The sequence below is a fragment of the Lissotriton helveticus genome, chromosome 9 (genome assembly GCF_964261635.1).
Source record: "Lissotriton helveticus chromosome 9, aLisHel1.1, whole genome shotgun sequence".
NCBI lineage: Eukaryota > Metazoa > Chordata > Amphibia > Caudata > Salamandridae > Lissotriton > Lissotriton helveticus.
Genome location: NC_136070.1, coordinates 1,259,248,395 through 1,259,261,196, shown reverse-complemented (window position 1 = coordinate 1,259,261,196; position 12,802 = coordinate 1,259,248,395). Strand labels below are relative to the sequence as shown.

Genomic DNA, 12,802 nt, shown 5'->3' with positions numbered 1-12,802 from the left:
GAGCCGCAGGAAGGTGCCATCTTGGGGACAGGCGGAGGGTGACGAATGATTCCAGTATGAAATAAGTCGTAGTTGGGAAGGGAAGCCTGCCTGATTTAAAAATGTCCTCCACCCAGGACATTGGCTCTACAGGCCCTACGTCCTGACAGCGCGCTGAACCGCGAGCGGATGGTGATGCGCGCGCAGTAGTGGGTGAGAGGTCGCGCGCCGCCCCTCGGAGGCTGAGGCGGGTCGGCGCGCGCACGGGGGCGCGGCCTCACGAGTTGACAGCGGGCAGCGGTGAAGGTCCGCTCGGCGCAGCGCGAGGACACAGCGGCGGTTGGACGGGCGGCCGAGGAGGACAGCGCCTCGCGCACACGCAGCCAGCTCCCCCAGGCAGCGCGAGACCATGGCCCAGCAGCCGCAGCCCATCAGCCCGGTGAAGAACTTCTTCGCCGGGGGCTTCGGGGGCGTGTGCCTGGTGTTCGTGGGGCACCCGCTGGACACCATCAAGGTGAGGCTCCGGGAGGGGGCCGTGGTGGGAGGAGAGGCTCGGCTGTGGTAGGGGGTGAGGGGGGTGCTGTGGTTGGGGGGGTGAGGGGGGTGCTGTGGTTGGGGGGGTGAGGGGGGTGCTGTGGTTGGGGGGGTGAGGGGGGTGCTGTGGTTGGGGGGGTGAGGGGGTGCTGTGGTTGGGGGGGTGAGGGGGGTTGCTGTGGTTGGGGGGGCGAGGGGGGGGAGCTTGTTGGGGGTTGCTGTGGTGAGGGGGTGCTGTGGTGGGGGGTGATGGGGGTGCTGTGGTGGGGGGTGAGGGGGGTTGCGGGGGGTGCTGTGGTGGAGAGTGAGGGGGGTGCAGTGGTGGGGGGGTCATGGGGGTGCTGTGGTGGGAGGTGAGGGTGAGGGGTGCTGTGGTGGTGGGGGGGTGCTGTGGTGGGAGGTGAGGGTGAGGGGTGCTGTGGTGGTGGGGTGGTGCTGTGGTGGAGGGGGGGTGCTGTGGTGGTGGGGGGGTGGGGGGTGGTGCTGTGGTGGTCGGGGGGGGTTGAGGGGAGGTGCTGTGGTGGGGGGTGCAGTGGTGAGGGGGTGATGGGGTTGCTGTTGTGGGGAGGTGAGGGGGGTGCTGTGTTGGGAGGTGAGGCTCCGGGAGGGGGCTGCGGTGGGAGCCGTGCCTTCGAGGCGCTTGGTTACAGTTGGGAGCAGCGCTGACGGTACCTGAGAGGCGTGCCGGTAGCGGGGGCACTTATTATTTATTCATTCATTCTTGTATATCGCGGGCCAAAGGGCCAGAGCGCTTTGCAGTAGATCTGAGTACTGAGGCTCTGCCTCGGTGGCGGGTAGAGTACTGAGGCTCTGCCTCGGTGGCGGGTAGAGTACTGAGGCTCTGCCTCGGTGGCGGGTAGAGTACTGAGGCTCTGCCTCGGTGGCGGGTAGAGTACTGAGGCTCTGCCTCGGTGGCGGGTAGAGTACTGAGGCTCTGCCTCGGTGGCGGGTAGAGTACTGAGGCTCTGCCTCGGTGGCGGGTAGAGTACTGAGGCTCTGCCTCGGTGGCGGGTAGAGTACTGAGGCTCTGCCTCGGTGGCGGGTAGAGTACTGAGGCTCTGCCTCGGTGGCGGGTAGAGTACTGAGGCTCTGCCTCGGTGGCGGGTAGAGTACTGAGGCTCTGCCTCGGTGGCGGGTAGAGTACTGAGGCTCTGCCTCGGTGGCGGGTAGAGTACTGAGGCTCTGCCATGGTGGCGTACTGAGGCTCTGCAGTGGTGGCGTACTGAGGCTCTGCCGGGTAGAGTACTGAGGCTCTGCCGTGGTTGGAGCTAAAGGTAGAGGAGAGAATGAGCTTGACAAATGAGCCAAGGTAGGGAGCGAGTACTTTATATATGCAGCTTTATGTAGCACAAATGTACCCCAAGGGCATTGCCACACATTACCACAAAAGCACCCATTTTCAGTGGTAACAGTACAGTGAACATGGAAAGAACATAAAAGATTAAGCCAAAAACAAAATAAGTACACATCGGGGTGGGATTATTAAAGATGTAAAATATGCGTTTCCAAATACCAGTGCTGGAACACAGTATTTAAAGCAGAGGTAACTTTTTTACTCTGAGCTCCCCCTAATCAAAATGTTTAGAAGTTGGGCCCCCCTCCAAAACTAAATGGCAAGGAATTGGGGAGTTGAAAGGAGAAGGATGATCGCAGGGGGCGGGATCATGAGATCATTTCAGGGGTGCTTTTTTGTTGCTCGTAATTCACACTAAATGTGGGACTTATAAAAAAGAAACAGCATCAAACAAGAACAGAATTGACCATAACAGTACTCTCCGTAATTGGAGATTTTTTTTATAGCACCTGCGCACTTGTTAGTTGGCCTCTTAGCACCTTGGCTCGGCTCGGCTTGTCTTTGGCAGTTGGGTTGTTCATGGAGTGGGTTCCTCTGTGTGGTGATGTCCATTGACAAGTCTTGGCCTGATGTGTAGGCATTTCCTTGCAGATATGTTTGTAGGGGCTCTTCTGATATGCCATCCAGCATTGTGGCATAAGTATGTATCAGGCGTGTTTTATGTGTGGTGCGGGTCTTCTCTCTGTCCCCAAACCGGCTGTGGAGGTGGAGTTGATTGCTAGGGGTCTCGGTGTACTTACCTGTTGCATTACCTTGTGTGTGGTGCGGGTCTTCTTCCCTGTGTCCCCAAACCGGAGGTGGCGTTGATCGGTAGGGGTCTCGTTGTACAACCTGTTGCATTACCTTGTGTGTGGTGCGGGTCTTCTCTCTGTCCCCAAACCCAAGCCAGAGGTGGCGTTGATCGCTAGGGGTCTCGTTGTAATACCTGTTGCATTACCTTGTGTGTGGTGTAGGTCTTCTCTCTGTCCCCAAACCCAAGCCGGAGGTGGAGTTGATCGCTAGGGGTCTCGTTGTACTACCTGTTGCATTACCTTGTGTGTGGTGCGGATCTTCTTTCTGTCCCCAAACCGGCTGTAGAGGTGGAGTTGATTGCTAGGGGTCTCGTTGTAATACCTGTTGCATTACCTTGTGTGTGGTGTAGGTCTTCTCTCTGTCCCCAAACCCAAGCTGGAGGTGGAGTTGATCGCTAGGGGTCTCGTTGTACAACCTGTTGCATTACCTTGTGTGTGATGAACAAAAAGTTACTTACCTGTAAACTGTGGTTCTCCAGTATTGGTGTCTTTCATAGATTCACATGTTTGAATATTCCCGGGAGTCCCACGGTACATAAAATAGCAGTAACATATGCATGTATACATGAAAAATATCATAAATAGAAATATACATACATATAATGTAATAAAATTGTAAATTCTAAAAGTACCATAGAACATAATAGGCCCATTGAAAAGCCTAAGGGAGAACTCACTTTAGTAGCATATTAGTGTCATTATGTGTTGGTCCACATTCCAGTCAATCGGGCTGTAGCCTCCTCTAGAACCTTCTCCTCAGAAGCCCAAGTCCTCAGATTTTGGTAGCACAAAGTAAGTAAAAGTGCCTGAGGAGAAAAGAGCCTCTGAGGGGAGGATGGGAGGGTCGCATGTGAATCTATGAAAGACACCAATACTGGAGAACCACAGTTTACAGGTAAGTAACTTTTTGTTCTTCTCCAGTATTAGGGGTGTCTTTCATAGATTCACATGCTTGAATAAGAGTAGAAAGCAGTAAAACATCACATAAGTCATAAAGGTGATATACCACAGCAAGTAAGGTAAACATATTAGTCAATATGCAATAAATACCAAAATATTATATAGAAAAAACCTTTGACTGGAGGCGGGTAGCAACAGAGGCTCACCTTTATTGGAAAAGATTCCGCAGCACCGCTTGACCTACTGCCGCATCCGCGGCGTCTGTTGATTGCAGGCAGTAGTGTTTTGTAAAAGTATGGCTGCTCGACCAAGTAGCAGCTCTGCAGATCTGCCTCAAGGGTACCCCCGCAAAAAGGGCAGCAGAAGTAGACACCGCTCTAGTTGAGTGAGCACGAACTGGAGCAGAAAGGGGCTTCCCAGCCCGTTGGTGGCAAAAGGATATGGTAGAGGATATCCATCTGGTTATGGTCTGTTTGGTAACAGGTTGTCCTTTGCAAATTGGGCCATACGCCACAAACAATTGATCTGACTTTCTGACAGTTGCAGTTCGCTGAATGTAGAATTTAAGACAACGTTTCACATCTAATGAATGCAAAGACCGCTCAGCTGGAGTTTGCAGGGCAGGAAAGAAAGTCTTCAGGATTATAGGTTCGTTGAGGTGAAAGTCACTGGGAACCTTCGGGATGAATTTAGGATTAGTTCGCAATGTCACAGCCTCATTGGAGAATTGCAGAAAAGGAGGCTGTATGGTAAACGCCTGGATGTCACTGACACGTCTAGAGGATGTCAAGGCGAGCAAGAGAGCAACTTTCCATGTGAGAGATTTTAGACTTGCAGAGTGGATAGGCTCAAATGGAGGTAGAAGCAGTTGAGAAGACCAAATTTAAGCGCCAAGCAGGTGGAGGGCGACGGATAGGTGGAAACATCCTAAATAGGCCCTTGTAAAATTGCTTAATGATTCTCGAAGAACATAGAGATGTAGAACCATCATAGCGGAAGCGGGAAATCGCCGCCAGGAACACTTTAAGAGTTGAGTGTGAAAGTCCTGATCTCGCCAGAGATAAAAAGAAAGGCAAAATCTGTTCAGGTTGTGCAGTCATGGGGTCCAAATCTTTAGTGCGGCACCAGACACAGAAACACTTCCACTTTAATTGGTAGGTTTTAATGGTGGATGGAGCGCGAGCTAACACCTCTCTGCAGTCCGCGTCGATATTTAGACGTGCAAATTCATTGTATTCAGGTTCCAGGCATGGAGTTGGAGGTATGCCGGATCCGGGTGACAGATTTGTCCCTGCCTCATCGTGAGGAGGTGAGGTAGAGGATGAAGCGGTATCGGGTCGGACTGTGAAAATAGAAGCAGGTCCGTGAACCATGGACGCCTCGGCCATTTGGGTGCAATCAGGATGATGTGGCAAGGTTGAAACCTCATCCTGTGTAACAGGCGAGGTATTAGAGGAAGTGGAGGGAAAGCGTAGATGAAGTTGTTCGACCAATCGATCGCAAATGCATTTCCGCTCGACTCTCTGTGGGGATGCCGACTTGCAAAGCGTTGGCATTTCCTGTTGGCAGCAGTCGCGAAAAGATCCATCTGCGGCTGGCTCCACCGCCGGAAGATGAGCTCGACGGTTGGTTGGTTGAGTTCCCACTCGTGATTGTCTGACGACGCCCGGCTGAGTGAGTCCGCCAGAACATTGGCCACACCCGGCACATGGATGGCTGTGAGATGAATTTGACGTTGAATCGCCCAATCCCATAGTTCTTGTGCCAGTTGCGAAAGTAGGAGAGACCTCGTGCCGCCTTGCTTGTTGAGGTAGTGCATGCTGGTGGTGTTGTCCGTCCTCACCAGCAAAGTGTGTCCCTGCACTAACCTCTGGAAGGACTTTAGGGCCAAGAAAATCGCCAAGAGTTCCAGACGATTGATATGCCAAGTACGTTGGGTCGCTGTCCACTTTCCTTTCACAGACATGCCGTCGAGATGCGCTCCCCATCCCTCGAGAGACGCGTCTGTTGTAAGCGTCAGAGTCGGAGGGTCGTCTTGGAATGAACGGCCCGCAGATATGTTTGGAGGGTGAGCCCACCACTCCAGTGCTTTCTGGATGCAAGGTGTTAGAAGGAATTTGTCCTCGAATAAACCTGACACCTGTTTCCACTGCTTGTCTAATTCCTCCTGTAGAGTCCTCATGTGCAATCTGCAATTGGGGATAAGTTGGATGCACGAGGAAGCCATGCCAAAGAATGATTTGAACATTCGGACAGAAACGTACAGTTGTGACTGTAGGAATTTCACCATCTTTACCATGCGGTCCTGTCTTTCTTGGGAAACGAACACTTTTCCCTGTCGAGAATCTAGCGAGGCTCCGAGAAAATCTCGCCTTTGCGACGGATGAAAGTGTGACTTCTGGCAATTGATTGAAAGCCCCAAAGTTTGGAAAAGGGAGACGCAGACTTGAGTGTGCTGCTCCGTCAGATGAAAAGTTTTGGCCTTGATGAGGCAGTCGTCCAGGTAAGGGTAAAATTGGACGCCCTGCAGACGCAGGAAGGCAGCTACCCGGGCCAAGATCTTGGTAAAGACCCTCGGCGATGATCGAAGGCCGAATGGTAGGACTTTGAATTGGAAGTGCAGCTGTCCGACTGTGAAGCGTAGATACTTCCTGTGTCTGGGGTGGATTGGCACATGGAAATATGCGTCTTGGAGGTCGATCGTTGAAAAGAATTCCCCTGGATTGAGAATTCAGAATTTGAAGCAGTGTTAACATCTGAAACGTTTTTGAAATGATACATTTGTTTAGGGCCCGTAAATCTAAAATTGGACGCCATTCCCCCGACTTTTTCTTGACTAAAAAAACGGGAATAAAACCCCTTGACGCGTTGACCTTGCGGCACGACTTCGATGGCTCCTTTTTTGATCATCAATTTCACCTGAGCCAAAAGTTCTTTGAGATGGGGAGAGGGTGGCCCCGAAGGTGGACGAGTGGGGGGGAATTTTGTGAACTCCAGGGTATGTCCTTTGGAGATAACGTCCAGGACCCATTGGTCGGAGGTGATTTCGGACCATTTGCAAAAGTACTTTGAGATGCGACCTCCAAGATTTACAGTCGGCAGAAGAAAGGAACTGAGACTGTCACTGCTTTTTATTGTTTAAGCCACCTCTATATGTTGATTTTCGTTGGTATGGTTTGGTGGTGAACTGACGATTCTGGGATTGGTAGGAACCCCTCTGTCGGTTATCGTTATAGGTGTTGTACGAACGATATTGACTTGATCCTCAAAGTAGAGGAACCTCCGCCTCTACCTCGAGCCCCCCGAAATGGCCGCTTCTTGTACTGGAGGGTAGCTAAAGACTTCGCAGTGTCGGTGTCCTTTTTTTTTTTTTTATCGCCTCCAGGGCATCATCAACATGTTTGCCAAACAACAATTCTCCTTCGTACGGCAAGTCCAGGACTCTTGCCTGTACCTCTGGGCGGAATGTGGTAGACATCAACCAGCCTTGACGCCTCAAGACTGCAGCCCCAGCCAATTGACGAAAACCCGTTGAGGAAATGTCGAGTGCGCAATCAATAATTTCGGATGAAATTAACTCCCCCTCTTGTATAATGGCCTGCGCTTCTGCACGGATGGCATCAGGTAGTTGAGGAATCAGTGAGGCAACCTCGGACCACATCTGGCGGTCGTAACGGCCCAAAATAGCCAAAGTATTAGCCGCCCTCACCGTAGTAGCCGCCATGGTTGTGAATTTCTTTCCTATAGAGTCCAACTTGCGGCCTTCCTGATCAGGAGGAGACGTGAGTGGTGTAGCAGGATTGCGTGATCTTTTCTGCGCTGCCTGAGTTATAACCGAATCTGCTTTTGGTTGTGACACCAAACAGGCCGGGGAAGACGCTGGAGCCTTGTATTTTCTGTCCAATCTGGGCAAAACTGCAGGTACAGAATTTGGACGTTCCATTAATTTAAGGCCCTCCTGCCAAATATAATCAACGATTGGTATTGTGTGGGATTGCTTTTGTGATAGGTCCTTAAAATCATACAAGAAGCATTCACTTTCATGTTGTTGTTTTTCGAGCGTGAGATGAAAACGTTTTGCAGCACTGGTCATCAAATTGTGGAAATTTGCAATGTCCACTGGAGGCGATGCTAGAGGTGAGGTGGGCGGAGTGGAAGGTGTTTGAGCCCTGTAATTGTCCCACTCATTCATATCGACGTCATTGTCGTCGTCATCAGTATTTTGAGGATCAGGATCCTCGTCGCCAGTGTCAGGACAAGTACCACCCGGTGACGCGGGTGAAACTGGTGCAGGTGCCTGAGGAAGTTGAGGTTGAGGCTGTGGAGGAGGTGGTGGTGCTGGAGAGGCAGGTGCAGAAGGAGGAAACCTGCGGGTAAAGTCATCTAGCATGTGCTGTAGGTTCATGACCAGAGATAAAGGTATCTGTGTAATTGGTTCCGAAGGAACTGGTTCTGATTCATCAACAGGAAATAATTCGTTCCCATCTTCGACGTTATCCACTACATCACCCTCATCACTATACTCCTGGCACTTAATGTGCAAATCAGATGGACTGGATGCCTGTTTAAATAGTTCTTCCACCTCTGAATCGTTCCCGGATTCTTCCTCCCCAGACTGAAACAATTGATCTGGGAGATGAGTTCCACTTCTCACTGGACTCAGTTGAATGAGAGGTACTCTCCTCAAAGAAGAAGCAGTAACCACTGTATAGATGGCAGCTGTTTTCGGCAAAGGTTGATGAGACGTCAACGAGCCCGTTGACGTAAATGTGGCAGTGTTAGAATCAACCTGAGGCGTCTGCGTCGTCGCCAAAGAGGTAATCGGCGCTGAAATTGAAGGTTTTTTCTTCGTCGACGAAGATTTCTTGTCCGTCGACGGAGCCGTCGACGAGATTGGAGCCTTGATCGTCGACGATGATGTAGACGTCGACAGGATGACAGCCGTCGACGATGTTATGATGGTCAACGGAGGCGCCGTCGACGAGCTGCTTTTAGATGGCTTGATCTTCGTCGACGGTGCTTGCGTCGACGAAGGAAGCGTCGACGATGACTTCGTCGTCCACGGTTTCGCTTTGGCGGTCGTCGACGAGATCTTCACAATAGAAGTGATGGGTCTCACCTTCTGGGCCGCCGTCGACGAGGTGATCGTCGTCGACGTAGCGCTGGTCGACATAGTACATGTCGTCGTCGACGTAGAGGTGACAGTCACTGACTTCGTCGTCGCTGAAGACTGACGCGTCGACGAGCCCGTCGACGAGCCAATGCCAGATTTTTTAATGGAAGGCAAGGCTTTGGGCTCGGACGTCAGAGAACCAGGTCCCGTAGACGTGCCCTGAAGCAAAGCCTGTGGGGAGACAATCCTGGAGGACTCTCAACAGTCTACTCTTCTTCAGAAAAGGAGATGGAACCTCAGTCTCAGACCCACGCTTCTGAGAGGATTTAGAAATAACAGATGATAAACTTTCTACGTCAGAAACCACAGACTCTGAAGTCTTCAACTTCTGTAGCCACAGAAGGAGACGGACCTCTCTATCCCTCAGAGTCTTGGGAGGGAAAGTGCGACAGTACTTACAGTTTTTCACCTCGTGGTCTGGGTAGAGACAGTAAATGCATTTACTGTGTGGATCCTCATGGAAAAGGCGCAGTTTACCACAAGAAGGGCAGGCTTTAAATAAAGATTTCTTATTTGAAGACATTTTCTGAAGAAAAAACAGTTAGAGTTGAAGAAAACTGAGCAGAGCTCAGGGAGACTCCCTTCACACGACGTGCGGTAGAAAATCTGAGGACTTAGGCTTCTGAGGAAAAGGTTCTAGAGGAGGCTACAGCCTGATTGGCTGGAATGTGGACCAACACATAATGACACTAATATGTTACTAAAGTGAGTTCTCCCTTAGGCTTTTCAGTGGGCCTATTATGTTCTATGGTACTTTTAGAATTTACAATTTTATTACATTATATGTATGTATATTTCTATTTATGATATTTTTCATGTATAGATGCATATGTTACTGCTATTTTATGTACCGTGGGACTCCCACTTCGATGACGGGGAATATTCAAGCATGTGAATCTATGAAAGACACCCCTAATACTGGAGAAGTGGGACTTCTCTCTGTCCCCAAACCCGAGGTGGAGTTGATCGCTAGGGGTCTCGTTGTACAACCTGTTGCATTACCTTGTGTGTGATGTAGGACTTCTCTCTGTCCCCAAACCCAAGCTGGAGGTGGCGTTTATCGTTGGGGTGTCTCGTTGTACTACCTTTTGCATTACCTTGTGTGTGATGTGGGACTTCTCTCTGTCCCCAAACCCAAGCTGGAGGTGGCGTTGATCGCTAGGGGTGTCTCGTTGTACAACCTGTTGCATTACCTTGTGTGTGATGTGGGACTTCTCTCTGTCCCCAAACCCAAGCTGGAGGTGGCGTTGATCGCTCGGGGTCTCGTTGTACTACCTGTTGCATTTACTAAATTTTTGTGCGTGGTTCTGCTGGTGGACGCTGATCTTGCCCTTTGTTTCACATTGGCCTAGAGCCAGCATATTCGAGGAGCGGCCTGATCTGTTTTTAGATATGGGATTAACTCCGTTCGCTAGTTGGATCAGGGTATATAACCCTGTCAGCAGCTCTTAGCCAGGTTCTGCCTCATCCTGTCTCCCCCGTCTTTCACTAAACCTGTGATGTCTCCGTGTTTCCAGGCTCTTGATTTCCCTTCCTTCTCTGCTGTTGCAATCTTAGTTACACAAACATGTCTCACTGAGGCCTATTGCACAAAAACCATCTCACGAGCTGTGGTAGTTTATGTCGGATACTGAGTGTCCCAACCTATAGTACAGCAATGACTAGCCACCCTCCCCTCACCTGTGCTGCCAGGGATTAAACCCCAACGTAATCAGCTCGCAGTGCTCCCAGCCCCCCTTAAAGTACAGGAAAATACTGAGCCATCTACTTTCTTCTCTAGTACTGTTAGCCATCGAGTCCACGTTTCTCTAATTTCATTTCGTTTTTTGTATGCAGTGATTACAAGTGTGTAAAAGAAACTTTGCAGTGTGTCAAATAAGTCACTGCTTCCCTTAAAACTTTTTCTTATGTGTAACTTATATTCTGTAAAACGGTTCAATAAACGTCTGCTATACAAACTGCGTCTGCTCCCTACTAACAATAACGAACGCATTTTATTGAAAGTTTCGCAAGGCGCTAATATTGTCTTTACAATGCTGGATGGAGCCTTGTCTTATGACCGTATTGTAAACCTCTTTATATACTTAAGAAGCCAGCAACGCTGCTGGAATGTGGCTTCTAAGCACGTTGACCGATGTAGATTAAAAAAAGAGGCTTGGTGGGAAGGATGGCAATTGGGGTGGGACGACGGGGATGTTGAGCTATCCACTTGCTAAAAAATCATTCTTTGAGATTGGGATAAACCAATTTCTCTATTTAATTATTTTTTGGGGCAGCCAAAAACATCTGACGTATCTCACCACGAAACACGTGGAAGGAATTATGAGGGCTGCGTGACTTAATTGGGGCAACCTTGAACACTAAATGTGTCTGTTGGTACTAGAGAGGTGCATGCTTTGAATTTCACACGGAGGGACTGGGTGGGTATTTAGCCTCATTGATTCAGTCACACAGTAGACCTCTCAGGAGAGGCCAATGATCGAATGGGTATTTCCACTTTACTCTTTTTCTCCATCCCAGATTGCAGAGGAGATAGATCTCTTATCAACTTGCATCTCCCCAGTACTAGATTTTTATCCACGCGTCGGCCTGTCCTATTACTTATGTCTGCCCCATCGTATATATGTGTATGCGTGTGCCGCTGTGTACATGGGCGGTTTAGAGACATGTACTGGTCTGGGTTCATGGGGGCTTATATTTATGATTGTATGCGTCTATCGTACTGTGTCCAATGGTGCCTTTGTATGTTGGACTATGTTCATGTATGTTGTGGGTCTGTGTCCGCACAGTACACTAGCCAAAGCTTTTGACTTTGCCAATGTTTATTCATTGACAGGTGGCAGATTGCGCCACTCCAGGTCTGTTGGGCCTGTTGTAATTTGGCTACCAACCCTAATGGGAGGTCGGTGTGCTGGAGGAGGGGGCAATCAGTTCATCGCCACAATGACCAGTGCACATGGGGGCGAGGGTGTACTGACGGCCGGTGTGGTCTGTGTCCGGCAGAAGGGGAGGTGATGGCTCTCTGCACTGACTGACACGTGTTCATCCCGCCTGCACGAGCTGCCTTGCCATTCCTGTTCGTGTTCCACGTCTTCCTGCTCGGTACCTGGACGCCTCACCCCACCCCAGCCCCCAGGCCAGTGTGACTTCGTTTCACATCGGTTTCGTAACAGCAGGTTTGCTGCTCCTCGTTGTTCCATGACCGTCTTCGGTGGCCTTTGTACAGACTGAACTCCGACCTTCTTGCCAACCTGCAGCGGGTTCGGAGGGAGGGAGCTTGTCGAATGCAGGTGTATGTAGCTCCCAGCGGCATCCTTGCGAGGTGTCTAAGCTCCTCCCATATTATAAAATGACGGGCAGAGGTTTGCAACATCTTCGTTAGGGAGTGGGGTTGATTGAGTCGACAAGGTGCTCGGATATGACTGGAAATACTCGAAAGGGCTTCACCACCCATAGACCACAGCAATCCTTTAAAAATAATTCTGCACACACACATCCTTACACAAGGCTTTAAGTGGGATGAAAAAACTGGGTTGGGGGGGTCTTATTGGGGCGTGGCCGCTGTAATTAAGGGCATGTCTTAAAAACACTTAAGCTAAACATCTGTACTTAGCATAGTGTGCTGCCTCACTGGTATTTTGCTGCTTCGGTCCATTCAGATAGATATAACACAGCAGGTAACATTGTAACCTACAACCCAGGACTATTGGCTTTGTCAATGGTTGTAAGTTGCATAAGATAAATAAGCAACAGCTATCTCTTCGTTCTTTATAATATTGAAAATGCTAGTTGCCCTTGTGGGTGAGATTGTGGCGTAAGGCTAGAGCAGTCGAGCTACGAGCCAGACGTTCTGTGATTCAAAAAACGAATATGTTGATGTATAATGTAACGGCTTCTCATGTAAAGCGGTCCAAGTTTGCGCCATGTAAAACTCAAAAACAAGTCTCTTTGAAGTTACATCAAAGGCGGTGATGGGTTGTACTATTGCAGAGTCAAGGTCCCCCCCCCCCCCCCCCCGAGGGTAAAAATGGAGAGCCTGATAGGGACCCGTCTCGACACCTGCTTTTAATA

At 50.1% G+C, this 12,802-nt stretch overlaps 1 protein-coding gene across 1 annotated transcript in view; it reads left to right on the top strand.

Moving 5' to 3' along the window:
* Positions 1–202: 202 nt before the first annotated feature.
* The window catches only part of SLC25A20 (solute carrier family 25 member 20), a 69,649-nt gene continuing 57,049 nt past the window's right edge, over positions 203–12,802 (top strand). The window contains exon 1 of the mRNA XM_078661793.1: positions 203–493. Within this exon, the coding sequence (XP_078517919.1) occupies positions 389–493 (105 nt within the window). The 5' untranslated portion in view covers positions 203–388. The remainder of the gene's footprint in view (positions 494–12,802) is intronic.